This window comes from Phalacrocorax carbo, chromosome 14 (genome assembly GCF_963921805.1).
Source record: "Phalacrocorax carbo chromosome 14, bPhaCar2.1, whole genome shotgun sequence".
Taxonomy (NCBI): Eukaryota; Metazoa; Chordata; class Aves; order Suliformes; family Phalacrocoracidae; genus Phalacrocorax; species Phalacrocorax carbo.
The window spans coordinates 13,276,719-13,296,795 of record NC_087526.1 but is presented as its reverse complement, the minus strand read 5'-3'; the positions used below and the strand labels follow the sequence as shown (position 1 = coordinate 13,296,795).

At 48.2% G+C, this 20,077-nt stretch overlaps 1 protein-coding gene across 1 annotated transcript in view; it reads left to right on the top strand.

The window, feature by feature from the left end:
* Positions 1-20,077, top strand: part of PPP1R16B (protein phosphatase 1 regulatory subunit 16B) — a 65,486-nt gene that overhangs the window by 30,539 nt on the left and 14,870 nt on the right. Inside the window, exon 3 of the mRNA XM_064465766.1 lies at positions 18,736-18,806. Coding sequence (XP_064321836.1) covers positions 18,736-18,806 — 71 coding nt within the window. The remainder of the gene's footprint in view (positions 1-18,735; positions 18,807-20,077) is intronic.

The window sequence follows — 20,077 nt, the reverse complement described above, 5'->3', positions numbered from 1 at the left end:
GGGCTGTAACCAGTCAACTTCCAAGCTGCTGCTGGATGCTCTGCCAAAACCACAAAGTATCTGGGTTGGTAGGTGACAGCGGCTCATGGGGAGATGCTGGAAGTCCATTTTGCTTTTATTAGAAGGGCCAGTGAGTTTAAAATTTCATCTTAAAGGGCATCTAAGCAGGATTCCCCGTGTGATTTCATAGTAGATTTATTCTTCCGTAACTTTAATCACACGGTTGTGAAATAGCTACGGACAAGCTGCCACTCTGCCTGCTGACCCAAATTATTCTCATCTGTGACAACTTTCCATCACTCTTCAGAGACAGGAAAACTGTCATTTGAGGACTGGTCAGCATTGAGTCTGGCGTGGATTCAAGATTTGGGTCAGCATTGCATTGTATCACTCACTGCTCTGAGATTTCCCATGTGCTTAGTAGCAGGAATATTGCAGCGTTGATCTGTCCAGTTACTCTAACAAAACAAGAGAACAGGAAGTATTTCGTGCTTCACTTACATTCAGAGACTTGTCTTCTAGCTGAAGGGGAATATTTGTTGATCTATTTCTTCCTATGAAGTGGCATTGACAGTTTGAATTGCAGCTAGAGGTGGAAGGAGCCGTGCCTGGAGCAGTGCGAGGGTGACAAGACAGAGGTCTGGCAATCTGGCTTTGCTTGGTGCTTGTATTAGTCTTTTGTGTTTGAAAGCTTCCAGAAATGTGCTGCTCATTCAGCCTTCCTGGACCAAGCTCCAGTAAGAGCACATTCAGCTACCATTAACTAGGGGCTTCCTGTGAATCCCTGAGGATTTTGGCACAGATCTCTCCAGTTATTGGATGTTTTAACTTCTGCTGAAGTCAGTTTGGTTTGATCACCTAATGCATTTGTGTTCCTTAAGAATACAGAGTCCATCTGAAAGATGCTCAGCTCCTTTCTGTTGGATGCTGGTATAAACACCACCCAGTTAAGCACTCCTACACCACAGTATTAAAATATGCTGGCATGGCATTTTGTTCCCCCTTGGGGATTGCCCCAGTCAGCACCAGGCGTTCCCAGCAGCAGCGGAAACATCTCATCCCTTTGCTGTGGGGAGGAGTGCTTCCCCGTGGCAGCCATTAGCCAGTTCTGGAAACAAACCCTGGTGGTGTGGGCTCCCCACCTTCCTCCTTCCCCTCCCAGAGGAAGGGGATGTGGGTTTTCCAGCTGTGGAACAGGAAAGAAATGGGGGGATCCTGTTTACCTACCCACTGAGCCGCTCACATCTATTTAAAGCTCCTCCTTGCAACATGCTGCTTATCGCTGTGGCACCTTGTTCGCCAGCTGTGCTGTCTCTGCTGTGCCCTCTGGAAAGAGCTCTGCCATGCAGCATCGCGCGTGGAGGTCCTGAGATGCTGCAGCTGGGATGCTGGAGAGTGGTCCAAAACCCAGTGGGCTGATTTGAGGGGTTAAGACAGCAACAGTGGTTGCTGTGTAACTGGGGGGTGAAAACACCAGCTTTGTCACCCACAGACCATGGGGTTTTGGAACTGGGGGGCAAAAGAAGGATATTTATCCACACTGCAGTGGGCAAAGTTGGCCTTGCAGTTTTGCCCTGTCCCAAAGCAGTTTCTGTCATAAATCCTAATGACATCCAACTCAATATCGGCTCCTTGGGAGATAACAGTGTCTCAGCTGTGCATGAACATGGAGGTTTGGCGAGAGGATGTTGGGCACTGGCTGATTTGTTGTGGGCATCCCTTTGCTCATGTTGGCAGGTGGGAACTCTCCACAGCTGCGGCAGAAGCGTGGCAGGCCTGCTGGGCGGGGGGCACCTTCCCACAGGGGACAGGAGATAGCTTCGAAGCAGGAGAACCAGGAGTGCCTCCGGTGCACGGCACCTGGGAGCGCTCTGTGCTTCTGCATGCTCCTGATGCTACGGGGGGGTCTTGCTTCTGTATGGGAGCATTTGTCTCATCGTTACACTCCGAGGGCTGTTAGCAAAGGCAAGCGGGGTGACAGAGCTGCGACTGGAGAGGGTGTTTTGGTAGAAATGCTTGCGGGGTAGGTGAAGGGAAGGCTGGAGGTCTCCCTGCCAGAGCAGGATGCAGACAGTGTAGGGGCAGGGAGATTGGTGCAGCCTGCCCCTGGCTCTGGGACAGTCTCCTGCAGCAACAAAAACCCCATTAGATTTGGCACAATTTGCCAAATGTATAGAGTGTTTGTGTAAAACGTTGACCTGTGGGTTTAGGCATTTAACCTGAGCAGAAGCGTCACGGGCTGTGGCGGGTTTGTGCTTTGGAAAGCAAACCTGTACTTGTGCTTGTGCATCCCAGGGGATGCACGCAGCTCTGGAAAGCAGCGGGACTGGCAGGAGCTAGTGGGGATCTGCCAGGGCAGCCTTCTCACAGAGTACTGGCGGGGGGAGCTTTTTGTGCTGTCCTCAGCCCTGGGGAGTGAGTCGTTCCCATGGGGTTTGGGGAGAGCGGGTGTGCAAGGGGCTCCCTGGGGGGCTTTTTACCCTGCCACCCTGGGTGCGTCTGGTCGCGAAGGAGCTGGCCCCGGTGTTAATGAGAAGCCCCGTAGCTGTGCTGTGGATGGCAGAGTGTAGGAGCCCAGGTCACTGAGTGCAAGTCACCAAGTGGCCGCATTTAACTAAAATTAGTCCCTTGTAAGCGGTGGTGGCAGCTGTGCATAAGAGTAAGGTAATCTTGCTGGGGGAGAGGATTTGCTGGAGTGGGTGATGGCTCCCTGGTGTCCTGGCAGTGCCAGGGCTGGTGCACAAGTATACTACAATACCACAAGTTGTATTGGGCTTCCCTTGGGAAGGCAGGCACGGTGCCCCTGGGGTGTGCATGCATGGTGTTCCCACAAGGTTCAGTGCTGCAAGCATCCCTGGGGGCAGCACTGACGTGCCCTGCCTTAGTCCAAATGCCAGCTTGTATCAGGGACCACGTAACCACGCTGGCGTGCATCCTTGGAGCGGGATGCTTGGGGACCTGCCCATGGGCACAGCCAGTACTTGAACCGAATCCCTCCTGCATGGCCTTTCCCGCTGTCTGAAATGGGCTGAGCCAAAAGCCTTGGTCTGGCAATATGGCTTCAACCTGCCCGCAGTCAGGACAAGCTGCCTGGTGCAGGGAGAATGGCACTGCCAACAGGCAACGAGCATCAGCTACTCTATTTAATTAAATTTTGGGGGGCTTTTTTAATGGCCTATTCTTTTTTGGACAGCTGCTTAACTGGGAAAGTAAGCGGGGGGGGAAGGAAGCTGTCCTTATTTAAAAGGGTCTACCCTTAGCCCATAAATCTGGGCCAGCTCTGCTGGTACGTGCTGGCTGCTTTGTGCGGCCCTGGTAATGAAAGCAACCATAAATGTCACTTTATAGCTGCTCTGCTTTGCTTGATGAATCTGGATCAGTGTCTCTCTCCTTCCTAATCGGGTTAGTTTTCTTTTGATCTCCCTGTGTTAGGGGAAACTTAAACTGATTTAGCTATTCCCATCCATTTTCCACTCGCCTGATGGCTCTTTCCGCAAGGCCGTCTCGGCTCTACCCTAATTACAGTTGAGTTGTCTGATGCTGTAGCAGGTGATGCCTTGGTGTATAACTTTGAAAATCTTAGCCAATGTTCACTGGAATTTTTTTTCCAGATGTTTTGTTTTATTTTTGGACAGATTAGTTTTAAATTGGCAAATGCACTATATTTAAGGAGAAGACAATTGCTACTAATGGTCAAAAAGAAAACACTAATTATCAATCATGTTTTATCGAGCCTCTGTTGAACTGATTTGCCATAGAAAACATTATATTTTTTGTACTCTATCTTCAGGCAATCTGATTTTTGTGAGTTCTGCTCTCTCAATAATGGTGATGTATGCTAGAACATAGAAGAGAGGAAAAATTAGCTCAGGATTAAAATCTGTGACACCCTGGAACTTAAATCACCTGGTTTTAGGAGCATAAAACCATTATCTGTGCTGATATGCCATAAAATCACCGCAGATGCACGTTCTTGTCACTTCTGCACGTAAACCCTGTCTGTGCAGGAGATTTACAGCGCTTTCCTGGACGCAGCAGGGTTTAGTGAATGCAGTGGCTTGTTTGTTTGCTCTGAATAGGCCCCGGTTTTGAAAATGAGCCTGGAGTTACTGTGAGACAAGATAAGAATAGTTGGGGGAAATTTCAGTGTTCCTGCCTCATGCCGGGGCTTGGCTGCGGCACTGCTCTTCCCGTGACCCAGAGCGGCAGCAAGGCACTGGCTTCCTTCAAAGTCACCTGGGCTTTGCAAAGCTGCTGGTACAGTTGTTAAGTGAATCGGGTTTTTAGTGAGTTATTCTCTGCTGCAGTTGCATGTGATGTCTAAAATATATCATTGTGCTCCTGTTGTCTTTAACGCGCTCTAATTGACTGCCTGGAAAGGCAGGGGGAGGCGAAGGAGCACCTTCCGTAGAGGCTCATGTAGCCCTTGCCTGACTCCACACTGGTTTTGTTTTTCTCTTGTGACAAGTCAAGCAGGGGTCAGCAGTTTTTATCAAGCTATTTTTCTTGTGGAAGGGAAGTGTTATCTGTGAGGGGAGATACGGTACCCTGTGTGACATGAACGCGTGGGAGCTGGTCCAGGAACGTGGCCAGCCAGGGCCCGTCGGTGGGTCAGTGTAGCCTGGCCCCTTGCCTCTCGCTGCTAGTTTAGTCCTGCAGAATGTGCTTCATCGACAGCAAATTTCTCCTTATTTCCAGCGAGAATATTGGAAAGGAGGGGGTTGCCAACCAGGAAGTTGGGGAAACCTTGTCATTCAAATCTAGTCCACTGTCTGAAGAAACGCCTTGATTTAAATACTCTGGGTGGAGGAAGGAGGGACCAGATGGTTGCAAAGCATCTCAGAACTGCTGACAATGTAAGGACCTCCTTATAAGAGCTCCTGCTCCTCCCACAGTTCATTGAAGAATCTCTCTCTAAAACTCTTGGAATTTTACTGCAGAATAGAAATCCCAGGGAGGATTTGCACATCTTGCCCTTGCTCTGGGTGTCAGGTCTATCTGAATTCCCATCTGACTGGGGCTCTCGTGACTGGTGGTGGTAGGCTGGTGCTGGGGTGGAGGAGATGGCTTTGCCTTACGTCTTGTTCCTTTCCCATGGTGACTCTGCAGGTCACAGCCCTTCTCCACCTGCAGTGGGGATGGCCTCACCTGAACCTCACCTGCATGTGCTGAGCATTCATCTCTGCTTTTATGGGTGTTTTATTTACTAGAAATCCCTGGTGCATATGTTTGCCTTTTTAATCTCTTTGATGCTGTTGTGCATTGCAGGCACAAAACACCTCAAACGCTTTGCTGTTTTTACATCTGTGTAGAGAAACAACCCTCTTGAGGAACAGCCCTGCTGAGGAGCCAGGCTTCAGCAGTGAAGAGGTTAATGCAGTCTGTCCCGAAAACTATCTGTGTCTCATGCCAAGCTGGATTGTCATCTTGCTCCTTTTAGCCCCTGCAGTTGTTCTGTCCGCAGAGCACCGTATGTGGCCGTTTGACCTATGAGGGATGCACGTTTGTTGGGAAACCGTTCCTTGCTTCGGTGCTTCCTGTTGGGTGGAAGAGGTGGTGCCAGAGCCTGCTCTTCTTCCTTGTGTCCTTCAGCCAAAAGTACGTGGTGATGCGTGGAGGTCTCGGTCAGCAAAACGTGCTCTGTCCCCTAGTAACAGGTTGCACAGATTGTGCAACTTATGCAACCAGGGCCTACTTTAACTTGCTTTTTGCTGGTGATCCCCTTCTTCCCATGTGTGCCAGATGGAGAAAAGGTAGTGGTCCTGTCGGGGCGTGGAGCCAAGGCAGAGGGTTGCAGCTGCAAGAGTTGGCAGCAGCCAGGCCAGAAGCGGCGTGCAGCCTTTGCACGCTCGCTTTTCGAAAGGGAATAGCTAGAATTTGCTTCAAGGTTTGTAGGTCAGGTTTCCATTATACAACTGTCCTGGTTGCAGCTGCTTGTGTGAAGTCCAGGCCTCATTGGATGCTCCTGGTCTGGTGGGCTCCATTCCCCGAGAATTATTCCTTATGATGAGATGAACAGAGCAAAACAGGATTCCTCTGGGATTTGCTTCACTCTGTGAAATGTGGGAAACATCGCAAAAGCATTTGTTAAATAGTTGCTTGGAAATAATTCAATTTTTTTAAGACTCTGTTTTTTCCAGACAAAGGTAGGACCAAAAACAGTTGAGGAGGGATCTTATAATTGATCACAGATCTAGTAACAATGATCAGATCTCCTGCATCTCCCAAAACAGGTATAAGGGCTCTTGGCACAAGTGACACTGAGCATGTGGACCTCTGCCCATGTTTGAAGGCCAGGAGTGCTTGTGTGAAGAAGGCTACACCCCTGGTTTAGTGAGTGAGAGTGCAACCCTCCCGTTTTGCTTTACAAGGGATAAAATGCTCCGTGCTATCTCCAGGAGCCAGAGCACACTGATTCCTATCCTCACGATGGTCTGTAAGGGCCCTGTCACCCTGGCTAACCAGCCCCACTCCTGTTGCTGAAGGACTTGCTTTCAAAATGAGTAAGATGCTACGGGCCTCTTCTGCTGGATGGTGGTCAGCAGGCAAATAGTGTTCTTTCACCAGAAGCTGTCACAGTTGCTCAGTTTTACTCAGTGCTGGAGATACTGAATTTTGGTTTTAGTAGCAGGAAAAAGTAGGGGAGCGCTGGATCTGGCCCAAGCGGTGGCATGGGACTGCACGTCTTCCCAGTGCTGTGCACGAGCCTCAAACCGACTACTGGTTCCCTGTGCTGTCACTGGGATCCACCTCTGCAACCTGTAATTAGCGCTGTCAGCAGAGCAGTGTAAGCAGCTGCTTAAGCATTAATTACTTCAATGAACTTACTAAGGTGGGTTTAGCATTTTGTTGTTACTATGAATTTTTAAGTCAAAATATTAGTCTGTGGAATCGATGGGAGATGACGCAAAGCTGAAGCCTGGCTTTCCTCTTGTCTGTCTTAATATCCAAAGTGTCGGGGGGTTTTTAGGTAATTTAATCATGCAGCCTTTTCTCTTCCATTGCGCAAAGCAGCCACGGCTGGCAGCGTGGCAGGAGAGCATAAGGAGGCTCCCTCCCCGTTCGCTCGTACGTAGGTGTAAGGGATGCAGTGAGTACAGGGCAACCTGCCATTCAAACCGAGAAGATGGATGTCGCCTTTCTTGCACTGTGACAGCTAAAAGGCAGCCTGTGATGCTTAGGCTCTTGTAGTGTTAAATATGTAACAAAAATCTCCCTGATGTGAGGGTTCTGCCGGTGGAGCGCTCTTATAAGCAAACAGGATGGAATAAAATGGTTCATTAACAAAACTGGTTTTAATACAGAAGTAAGCAGTTCTCACTGCTGTGGAGAGGAGAATGGTCCTGCCGTTTTAGTGGCAAAACTTAATGGGGAATGTTAATGACTGTTAATTTTTTGAAAACTGCAGTTTTCTTGGGAAATGCAATACGCTTTGGCAAACCAAAGCTTTTATCCGCTGTTGCAGAAAGGAAAACTATAACTCTCGGAGCTAACTTTTGCTGAAGAGTGTATGGGAAGCATTTGGCTTGCAATACTAGCATGGAGAGTTGGGCAGGGTCTTTCACCCCAGGTCAGGAGACCTGCTGAAGGGACGAAGGAAGAGAAGCGGGATACGTTGCGCTCTCTGCTCCCTGCAACTCCTTGTTCCCAGCATCAGGGAGTTGTCTTCAATGTTCAGAGGTACTGCTCTGCTAAATGGGATGTGTTAAACCTGCATAAGAGCTGTAGAAATTATGTATTTTTTAATTTGGTGGTTTAAACTATGCATTTTGTTAGTACTAATAAACTCACAAAGCAAAATAAATAAATTCACTGTATGCGCTGAGACTAAAGTGCTTATCTCAGAAACAGGATGAAACATGAGAGACTTGGTCTGAAGCACTTGGTCAACGCACTTTCTGGAGGAGAATTTCAGCTCTTTTCCTCTTGACTTTAAGTAAAAGACTCCTAGACTGACCCCGAAGGCTGTTAGAGCAGTCTTGTAAGTGTTGGGCGTCCTGAGCTCCCATCCCGGGCGTGAGCTGTGCCCGTGGGTTTGGACCCCAGACCTCCCCTCTCATGAGGGAGCATCCTTGTTCCTCTGCCACGACATACAGAACTCCTCAGCAGTTTGTGAGAGGGAGCTGCTTTTCTCTCTCTGCCCAGCTCTGATCTGAAGGGTTTTTGCCAAATTCAAGCTATATTCTGCAGATGAAAGTTTTAAGCTGACTGAGATGGCTTTTGAAAGTGAAGGAGCCACTCACTAAAAAGGAAAGTGCTCCTGACCCCATGTGCAGTTTCTTTCTTTACTGCATCAAAGCTCAGGAAGCTCAGCAGAGTAGAGCTGGCAGCAAAAGCTGTCTTGTTTTGAGTTTGCATGAGGCTGGCACTTTGGTGCCTGCGGATATGGCAGGGATGGGTGAAGGCAACAAGCTGGACTTTTTTCTTTCAAAGAGTCTAAATGACCTGTCAAGCTCTCAGGCTGCTTCCCCATGGGTTAACCTCCCAGCAACCACAAAGCTGTGTTGCATCATCCAGCCTTGGAACACTCATCTTCTCCTACTTGTGATTTCTGCTTCCCACCACCTCACAGAACTTGTGACAGAGGTTTGAGAGAGTTTTCAACTTTCTGTGATGGGGCAGGTGAAATAGCTATGAAAACAAGGTGGTCTGTATGCAAACGTTATAGACCAACCCAGATCGTATCACTGTGTGCCCCCTTGTTTTGACCTCATTTAAGGTCTCTTTCGCAGTCTCTGAGGAGTCACGGAAGGGGGTTTCAAACCTTGTTCAATGAAAGTAGGAAACGTTAAGAAAATTAAATTTTTGTCCACTCATTGTCTTTTTTTTTTTAACGTGGATGCTCAAGATAATGGATCTTAAATTTAGACTGCACGACTAGCAACCTGCAGCAAGGTTATGCTGTGGTCTTTATTGAGCAGGCCACCCACAACTGGATCGGGGCAGGGCCTACAAGGTGGATGGTGTCCAGCTTCAGCCCCTGGCCAGGGGCACTAGTGTCCTCTGTGCACAGCAGCTGTCACACAGGTTTCTTTATATACCTTCTGTCAGGCCTGTCTCCTTGATGATGAGTATTACTGTAGCTGTGAAAAACCTGCATTTCTGCCGAGCTCAGGTGCAAACTTCTGATTCAACTCTTAAATGTACGAACCAGTTTCCGTGCAGCGCTGAATACCTTTGACGATGGTCACGGATAAACCCTCTTGACATCTCTGACAAGGGTTTGTTGGTTGCCAAGGGCTGGGAGAGCAGCCTCTGTGGCTCTCTAATCTGTTTGGTTTTGTTGAAAACAAGTTTGCAGCGTGGAGACGCCCCTGCTTGGTACGTGGTGGTACGAGGGTCACCCGCGCCCCCAGGCCAGGTCCCACCGAGGGGCAGTGTGCCGCTAGCTGCGGGGCTTCGCGCAGTTGCTCGGTGGCCCATGACGGCTGCCTCTGCGCCCCGTGCTGGGGTCCGGCTGTCGCGGGCGCTGCGAGGCAGCAGCTGCACGGGGGTGACGCTCGCCGTAGAGGTTGCTTTGGGATTGGAGGTGATGGACCTGGAGAGCAAATGGAATGAGCTTTTTCATTAGTACAAAAAAGTTCTAGACTGTGGGATTTGTTTGTGTGCCATAGGTGCCACAATGAAAATTGAAAGAGAAGTGGTTTGACACTCTGGGGGAATAGTGGGGATTTGATCAGCCCCTAAAACTTGAAAGCTTCTGAGACTTGGGCTTCTGAGAGGGGAGATAAAAAAAAGAGGTTGTCCTGGCTGGGTTGCTGGTGAAGATGAGGGATGGTTGTCTGAAGGCTTGATGACCAAACTTGCTTCATTCTCCACCTTGGTGACAGCATCATTCCGGATTCATAATTAAATGAAGCGTGCTGCCACACTGCAAGCCCTTCAGATGACCTTGTTCCCCCACCTCTTGCAACTTGCTCTCCTCACCCAGCTCAGCTCCTCAGTGTGGTCAGCAAACAGGTCCGAGCTGAGCGGTGGCGACCTTCCCGAGGGAGCGATACCAGCGGAGAGCTGCTGCTGAGCCGTGGCTTCCGTTTCTGTTTTCAAAATATCCATGGGCACAATTCCTGCACTCTGTCAAATACAAGGTTCACCTTGGGGGCTCGTTGCTGTTGAAGCTGTTAGCGTGGAGACTTCAGCTGCTTTGCCCAATTCCTCTTGGCTGAGCAACCAAGAGGATGGTGGAGAGGAAAGGCTTTTCTTGTGCTTAAAGGGTGGAGCTGGGACCTGGGACTCAAGGGCAGTGTCACAGCTGTGCCGTGGACTGTCACTGTGACCTTGGCAAAGAAACCTGAGCCTCCAGAGTCCTGGTCTAACTGAGGCTGAGCTGTCACGTGTGCAACGAGGCGAATACTAATTGTAAAATCCTGGGAGACGGCCTGGAGCTCGCTCGGCTAACGGCAGCAGTGCTTTGGGAGATCTCTAGATGAAAGGTTCTGTTGAAATTCAAATTTCTGAATCATGTAAAATTTGCTGCAGAATAATTACAGGTGGCAAAAACATTTGCTGCTCAGGATCAGCTGATGCTTCTCTGGTAAAGTTCAGGTTGCTGCTAAACTTGCGTGGAAGTTTTCTTTTTGTAGCATTTGCTTTTTAAAAGGAAACCACAATCTCTCTTTATTTGACCAAAAAAAAAGAAAGGGGAGGACTTTTTATAGACATTTCCTTTCCAGCACTGCGTGGCAATGCAGCATTTCCAGTAAGAAACGGTGCTGTTGAGCAGGGGGTGATGTTTTAGCAGATTACACTTTAACTCCTGGTGTGCCCCCTGTGGTCTCCCGCGTGAGGTAACGGTGTGAGAAACATGTGGGGGCTAGGTGTGACCTGGGGGCTGGCACCGGCTGCTGCCATCTCACACAAAGCTGGATTGGAGAGGGCTGCATTGCAGAGCGTGTCCCGGCACACCGCGCTTTGCCTTACGCAGGCATTTAGACCTTGGCTACGTGGCACGCTGTTTCATGAATGCAGTGATCCATGGGAGCACACCTAAGGATATGATTTGGTCCTGTGTCTCTTAAAGATCTTCACCCCCAATGTACTCATCCTAAACTAAAGGGAGATGAAGTTGGAGGGGGAAAAAAAAACCTCCAAAACTTGTCGTCGAGGTCAGAGTGGATGCTGCTGAGGGTGGAGAAGGTACCAAAACAGTCAGGGCTGGAGCTTCCCTAAAGACCAGGGCAAGGTTAGAGATGCACAACGGAGAAAAAGGGTCCCTGAAGTGGGGCAGGGTGAGGAGCAGAGAAGGGGGAGAGCCTGGGCTGCCGGTGAGCTCCTGGGCTGCAGTCAGCAGCCTGTCACTGTGGGGAATCTTTTGGTGCCAATTCAGGGCAGCCTGAAAAGCAGATCTGTGTTTCCCCACTCTTCCACCTAAACCTCTTCCATTACTCTAAATAGAAAACTTCCTGTTTTATAATTGAGACTCTTAAAAACATCCATGTGGTTCAGGTCAACATACAGCTGCTTAGCTGAGGCTGTAGCATGCCTGAAATATGAGCTGGGGCAGAGGCTGTTGACTCTGGAACCTAATAACACTTTCAAATGGCAATATGAACTATTTCCTGCTACACAGAGCATATTAGAGTATCCTCTTGCAAATACTGGCAGGCTGGCTCTGCGTGGAGCCGGGGGGGTGTTGCAGTTCTGCTCCGCAGATCACCTGTTATGTTATTGTGTTGGTGTAGCTGGGGAAGCTCTTCATCTACTCAGACAGATGCAGAAGTTTACCCCCGACACCATTGCTCCCTTTTACCTAAACACTGCTTAAGCTGAAATTTCTATTAAAGCCAATTAATGTTTTTTTGGCATTTCCTTTTTGGTACCCTGAAAGATTTATATTCTAATAAGCTTAGTATAGACATCACAGGTGATGACTGGTGCATGTCTCAGTAAATAGGTTTTGGTCTAATACATCAAAAGTAGTTTCTGAACAGGTGGGATCCTCTGTGCTACCCAGATAAAAGGCTTTGACGTTGTGTGGTCTGGATGGATTTGCATGTGTCGTCATGACTTCCAAGAAGAGCTTTTTGTAGGAAGAAAGCTGAAGGTAGCCAGAGCAGTAGAACAGGAGGTCCTGGTCAAGCATTTACTGACCCTGTAGGTGCCCTTCATCTGACTCTGCCTGAAACACGAGGGGAAGCGAGATGTGATGCTTGCCTGCTTGCACCCGCCAGACCCAACGTTCCAGGTGTGAGCTCACGAGATGGGGGATACAGGTTCCTCTCAAGCTGCTGCTGGAGGATGTGGCTGTCCCTCATCCCTCACTTTCTGTTGGTGTTCCCTGCTCAGGCCACTGGCCGGGGCGGCTCCGACCGCAGTGGGACAATTCCCTCTGTGCATTGTCAGTGCCTTCTGCTGAGCACCATCTCCCCTTAAAAGCCAGCATTGCTCTGCTCATCGCTACAGCTTCTGAGTCATCCTTGGGAAACTTGGGCTTGGTCTCCTTGAGCCATACCTCCATAAGCCTAACTTAAATTATTTTATTACTCTTGAAATCGGCATCATTCAAATACCTACTCCAAAATGCCTCTTAAAGAGAGAAGAGGCTCTTTGGCAGCCCAGGTGTCACTGTCGCAATGATATTGGGGAATCTGCTCTCCTGGCTCCCTGCCCACGGGAATCCTGTTGAAGGCAGCTGAGCCCAAAGGTTTTATAAAACACTCATCCCTTTTAAAGTCCATCATCAGTTTAAAAACCATACCAAAATGATTTGTTTATTCTTCCAATAACCTGTGAGGAATGGAAATGAAAAAAATAATCTCTGACGTTAGTTTTCCTTTATGTATTTGGCATCTCCTTTGTGGGCTGATTTCATTGTTAGTCTGAACAGGAGGAGGGGATGAAGATGCTTTTGAACATGACGCTACACCCTTAGAAAGGCTTGTCAGATGGCAGCATTATCTAATTTTTATTTTCCCTATTGAAATGAATTTGGCTTTTTCTGCTGTGTCCTTTGAACATTGCTGGTTGCAGATGGCTAACTTGCACACTTACTTCTCTGAGTAATCCCTGGAGTAAAGGCTGCATGGCAGCCAATAAAGAAAGGTGCTTTAGCATCACTAGGAGTAAGTGGATTATCAGAACTTGAAGTCCTGTAGATGCAGAACAAGAAAAATGCGGAATGCAGTAGGGTTTGGGTGCCTGGCCCCTCCATCCAAGATGCAGCTGTCCCCTTACAGTATTCTTCTTGGTGCTCTGGTACTACAATGATAGATAGGGGACAAAGCATAAAGCAAAAATTGATTGAAGTAGACACAAAGAGAGGGGAAAGAATTGGACCCTATGCATTAAATAAATGTATGAGTTGTTGACAGCTCTCACTCGCTGTCAGAATAAAACTTGGTTACGAGCCAGGCCCCAAGCTCTGCCGGAGGACCCTGCCATGCGAAGTGATCTGCCTGGGGCTAAGGAAGGGTACGCCCTCTTAAGCAAGAGCGTCAAAAGTAGAAATAGATTTTCCTTCAGAGAAGCAGTACCTGGGCTGAGTGTAGTTGCATGAAATGTCCCCGCCCATGTCAATATGGCAGATGGGACTTTGCTAGCCTCTTTCCAAAATTCCCAGATTTTGTGGGTGTATTAGAAAGAATGCATGTGCCCAGCTATAAACTAGGTGGGAAGTGTCATAACAGGCTTTGAAACCTTCCTGAGAAAGCTGGGTGATCAGTCATGGTGGGATGTCTCAGTTGCTAGCTCAGCAGGCAAACGGGGCCATACTTATTTTTAGGTGTACTAAATGTCTAAAGCTGCCTGAGTGTGGTTTTTTTTTTGTCTTTCAAAAAGCTTTAGGGAGCTGCAGAGTTTATCAATGGGCCAGGATGGGCTATCAGTTGTATGTTGCAGGGAATGCGGGATAAGGCTGGGTAAGTTCATTCTGTTATTGCTCAGGGTTTAGATGTGCTCTTAGATATAAGTGTCATAGTGTGCTGTGTTAGGAAGCTGGATGCTTTACTGGCAGAGTGCTCGTTGCTTCAGTGCTGTTTTCCTGGCGATGTTTCTCCTGTGTAATAAACATCCCTGCAAAACCATAGCAGTAAAAATGTGGCTTTGAAGTACCAGAGCCCACCCATAGGCCAGTGCTCGGCAGGCTGGGGATCGGTCTTTCTAGACCTTTGCGAACACACCTATGTGGCACAGACACCACCAGTATCTCGTTACAAGTAATGCTGGTTTTTGACTAAAGCTACATTAGGGTGGAAGTGACTTCCAGCAATGTGTAAAAGCCTGCATCTTAATCCAAGTGAAACTTCTATTCATTTTATTCAGTGAAATCAGGTGTAAACATACAAGAATTATTCTACTGCTGTAGAGACCTCAGTGCAATAGTGGCTTTTAAAGGTGGCCTGAGAACCAGAAAATGGACTAGAAGAATTAAAATATTTTCAAAAACAAATCATCAAGTGCAAAGGATCAAGACGAACCTGGATTTCTAAAAACTACTGGCCTCTGTGTCTATGTAAACTTGGAGCACACAGGTAAGCCTGCTTGCCAATATATTCCTCCCATATATTCTTGGGAGGAATCAGGACCACCTATCAGAGAGGTGTTTGGGCTTTTTTCCCCCCTGCCTGGTATCCATATCAGTTTCAGCTGGCTCTTTCTCTTATGAGTTATTAATACTTGAGGTATGCAAACGCTGGGTATAGATGGGAGTGTAATAGTATCCAGAATTTTATGGTGTAGCTTATTGACTTAGGGGGAGCTGCACTGACAAAGGCATTTTTTCTCCATGGAAAAGTCTTCATCTGGTTTAGGAACTTTTCTGGAAAAGCTGTTTCTGGTGTAAACTCAGTGGGAAATAACATTGGTGAAAAATGACAGTGCTGTAATATCTCTTCAGGTGAGAGAGCCGATTACCCTATTTTGAATTCTCCTTAGGGCCTTTGCAGTAGGTTTTATTTTCTTCCCCCTGATTTATAGGTTTTGGGGAGAACAAGTGAGGCTTGGACATGCTTGGGAGGAGAGGGAGCTTCTAAGAAAGCGGGTTTGTTGTGTTTGGGGAGGAGAATCTGTCTGAGGCTGCCCCAGGACATGTGACGGAGGGTGACTTAAAACCTAGGATGTATTTTCACAGCTGTTGTGGGAGCCTTTTCCATTTAACACAGCACAGATGTGAATGATAAAATATAAACTGAAGATTAATGTACACCATCTTGGCACGTGAGAGGTTCAATTATAGGCAAAGCAAGCAGAATAATGGAAAATGCATTTGAGCGATTGTTCAGTTAATATAATTTGCAATTAATTATTCACAATTTGTTCACCAAGCTCTTATTGTAATCATTTTTATTCCTTCATTTGCTATGCATTTGAAACTGCTTCGCACAACTTGTGCTTGACATGTAGTAAAGTATATACACACATCCAGTCCCTTCTCCCCACCTGCCCCCTGCCTACGTGCAAAGAAGGACAGATTTTAATGAGCTCAGCATTTTAGGCACTGAGCTCTCTTTAAGAAGTTAATTGTAAGTGTTAAAGTGGAGGCTGCTGCCTGCTGCTGACCCTTAAGAGCCCATTCTGTTGGGCTTGGAGTGACCTGAGCTCGCAGAGGGGCTTGCAGAGGACCCATTTCCGTGCTATACCTTGTGCGTGTGGAGGGTAATCTTCCTTTCACGAGTGGTGTGCTGAGGCTTGAGCCAACAGAAAGTGATCAGCTGGCAGCGAGTGATTAACCTGTGTCCTAGCGAGCTGAAGCGTACGCTTCCTACCTCTATGGCACGATTCGTGCCTGGAAGTGGGAGAAGGTGTTGGGCTTTGCAGCGAGGCGTGCAGCGCTGGCAGGCTTGAAGAGAGAGCACTTTGCTTGCTCAGGTCCCCGTCCCTTACGTTGCATTAAGCAGCGGAGCAGGTCGGTGGCAGTGCCACAGCCCTGGAGCTGAGGGTCTGGCTTCCAGCACTGCAAAGTGTTGCAGTTGTGCCCTCCCTTGCCTATGCTTAAGGCGCTGGAAAAGCCACAAATGCACATTTCTCCTGAAGTTTATCGGAAAGAAGGACTTGTTCTTCCCAGCCATGTGGGAGGGGCTGTTCCTGGGTAGCGGGCATGGGGAAGAGGTCCATGCCTTCCCTCCATGTCCCCCTGCAGGGAGCATGGGGTGATGAAGCTCTTTGCCACCCCATGCCCTGCTGCTGGGGGTGGTGGGTAGGAATCGGGGGCGGGGGGGGCTGCATTCTGCCACGGACTTGGTGGGACGCTGTGTAAATCCCCTCATTTGTAAAAGGAGGCATACGTAGTAGGAAACCTCAGTTGTCAGGGACTCCTGCCTAGCTGTTGGAATTTGTTGTGCGGAGCATGAGGAACACAGAAGGCAGCATCCCTCTGACTTTGGAGTAAAGAGCCAGGACTTGTTGCTGCCCAGCCCTGTGCTCCATGCTGAACCCTGAAGTGCAAACTTCAGCCTAGGACTGGTTGGAAAGGAGTTTGATCCTTCAAACCTTGTTTGCCTGGACCAATTGGTGCCACACCCATACCTAGCTTCATTACCTGACTCTTCTGGGCTCTTTTCTGGTGCCTTGTGGTTGTCAGTCTTCGGTGTGTGGGGAGATACTGGGAAATGTTTTGAGGCCTGCGGTGAGCCGGTCCTGAGGGCAGATGGGAGTCAAGGGGAGGTGCACTGCGAACATGGGGGCTGCTGCAGGGGTTAATGGGGAATTCAAAGCTGCTTTAGGGTATGATAAGTCCTTCTCTGAATCTTAACCCTTCAAGGACTCATGCAAGCTCTATCAAGCCACGATTGCAGAGCCTCCAACACAAAACCCCATGCTCCATAACAAGCTGTGATTTATGCTACTGCTCCTTCCCATAGGGGCACAGCACTTGTAAAGTTAATTTGCCAGCATCTACTTGTCCAAGTCTCCATAATCAGGCAAAATATGATTATGGAGCTGCACGTCATTAGTACACAATGGCTCTTAAATGCCTGAGATTGAATTAAAACCCTAATGGCGGAGCATCCAAAGTAAATAAGAGACAACCAGATCAACTGGTGAATGACTTGCCTGTCACTCAGCTTGGATTGAGAGCAGGAGCTTGGGGCTGGCCAGAAACAGTAGACGCACAGTCATTAAATTGGATATACTGGCTGGGGTTCAGCGCTCTTATTACTGTCAAGCATGCAAGTGTCAGGGGGTATGAGCCGAGTGTAGGCGTGGGCTTCCTGCACTGGCCTTTGAGCTGGAAAAAACCTCACTCTTTGGGCTCACTGCAGTGGGGGATGAGTTTTGTTCTTTGTATTCAGCTTTTTTGCATCAGTTTCATCAAGCAGGTGTCAATGCCTTGAAATTATTTCCAGCAAACGTAAATTCCAGCATTCATTTTGAGTCGGGTGAAACAATCCTGCGATATAGTGTTTTATTTCACTTCTGTCCGGTTTTGCCTTCCTTTTTGATAACGTCAGACCAGTGGCTTCCAAACAAAATTTCACTTTGGATCTGATTTGCCTTTCTTGCGAGTGCATTTTCCAGATCTTCTAAACAAAGCTTCATAAATCAACATCAATGTCATTGTGGACATGTTTTCCATGTTCTGCTTTAGATGCCAGAAGTGCTTTGCCCTCAGGGGAGAGGAAAGAGCTGGGGAAAGAGCTCCCTCTAACAGTGGGACAGCGACCGATCAAAAGCAGCCGAAGCAGAGGCTGCGGGATGCTCTGGGAGTGACCAGTCTTGCAGTCTTTTTGATTGCCAGCTCTGAAGATGGTTATTGCCCTTCTAGCTTTGTTATTGTTCCTTATTTTGCAGCTCTGGTTACGCTTAATGGTTGCATCTTTGCCAACAAATAAGATGGGACTTGAATATCTGTTGCTGCCCTGGCCCCAGAGAGATGATTATGAACCTCTAGTTTGTGCCTGTACTGTCAGTGACATCTGAGGTGGGAAAAGCATTAGGTAGTGACATCTCTGGAGAAAACACAGGGAAAGAGCAAGTAAACAACAGAAGATGGGTCAGGATCTGTCAACAGTGTTGAATTTGAAGAGTTTCTGGTGTTTCTATTAATTTACTGCCTCCGCTAGCTTTATTGCTGTTACCCCGTGCAAGATCTGTACTTCACAGCAAACTTTATCTTGTACCTAGGGGCTAATGGCTTTTCACATGTTTCAGAAATTTGCATTTTAATGGAATAAATCTTATCCGTTCCGCCCAAAGCAGCAATAAAAAAAATAAAGCCTCTGGGAAGCTTTCTTCAAATACGCAATAGCTCATGTGAAATGTCCAAAGCAACCCTGCTGTATTTTCGATGTGGCAGGCCCCTAAGCATTTTGGGCTTCTCATCCCAGATAGATAATGTCTTGAGGCAAGACCTCATCCCTCCCACGGGTAAGATATCTCTTACAGTTTTAACTCAGGACCCCAAAATCACTGATAGCCTTTGAGCTCTCCTGGGCCGCAGTGTGCAGATGTTGCACTCAGATGTTGCAAAGCACAAGATAAAAATGTAGATTGTTCCAGCACAGCCATATGAAAATGTTTGCTGTAATAGCAAAGTCTCCTTTGGAAGGAAGTTAGGGGAAAATTGTACGCTGGTGCTCTCTGCTGGATAAAACCAAGGCGGCCTTTTCCTCACCAGCACTGCAGTGACTGCGGGTTCACGCCGGCGTCGGGCTCTTGGCCGCGAGGTCTTCTGCAGCTCTGCCTGCACTGGGACACCCTAACGGCATGGGTTGCCCTTGTCTGGAGCTGGCCAGGGCTTGCTGAGATGTGTTAGGATTACTGACGTGACTCCTTTCCTCCTGTCTCCTTCCCTTACAGTGTGTTACTTGCTGAAGAGCAATATCAGCCCGGACCTGTGCAACGAAGATGGATTAACTGCACTGCATCAGGTGAGGCGTGGGAAGAGGTCACGGCTCCCTGCCGCTCCGCATGGTTGTGTCTTCCCACTACCCTCTGAGCAGACCTGCTGGAGAGAATGGAGAAAGCTCTTGTGTTTCATTTTGTTGCCCTGTTAAAGCAGTGAAACTTCATCATGTTGTGCGGGCAATCCTGTTTTGTGGGGAGCAAACTGACATCAAACCCTTCTCTTGCTGTATCCCAGACTTGTTAACCGATAATAAGAGCTCAGGAATTGGGGCTGGGTTTCAGATGTGAACATTTCTCCCGCCCTTTATTCTTTGCAGGGCTGGGCTCTAAACTCTTAACGAAGGTTAACTCAAGTTTAGAAACTTTGGCAACCCACGAGTTTCAAAACTTTTAAATACATGATACACAGGATGTTTGCAGTGCCTGCTGCTGCTCTCTGTAGGCTCAGGGACTTCCAGAAGTCTGTATGAGATGGCAGCAGCTGATTGCCAGTAAAACACAGACTTGCCATAGTGGTGTGTAAGTCTCTGTCCTTCCTCAGAGCCTCAGCACTGATGCCATCAGGGTTTTTCTATTCTTCTAAGGCCCCCATCCCCACCCCTCCTTGTGAGTCCTGATGTTCAGTGCGAAAGCATCAGGACAGCCAGCCTGCAGAAGGCCCGGGGGACTCGCTGTGCCTGGCAGCTGCCGCCTCCGCTGCTGCAAAACAGTGGCACGGTTGTCACACTCACTCCGAGGGCGGAACGGGGACTCGTGGTTTTCTCTCCATTAGTCCCTGCTAAATGCTTCCATTGATCTGGGATTTTGGATTCTTCTGCAAGCTGCTTGCTCCCTTCAAAGCTGGATGGACGTTTGCTTAAAAATGCAAACTGGCTTCTAGAACTCCAAAGAGATGTTATTCTGCACAGAGAAATGCTGACAGCCTCATTGCTTTCCCCGCTGGGAACTGAAGCCATGGAGAATCCCGCCTTGCCCACTGGAGGATGAGTCATTGTAAAAGTGCATTTGGGAGTTGAGGTGGGAACTTAGCGTCCACTAGAATTAACTGAATCCCTGATCAGAGAGAAGCTCTGAAGTGAAAACTGTTGCCCATTAGCAGCAGCTTCCAGTGAAGGTGCAGTTACACTTCTGTGTTAACCTGGCTGTGTGACAGGCATGATTTTAACCTCACTTCCATATATGAAGGTAAACAGAAATAGAAATACCTAAAAGGTCCTTGTCACTCAGCTGCTAAAATGCTTGTTGCGGGGTGTAATTTGGCCCCGTTACAAGACCATACTGCAGTGCTGAGCTG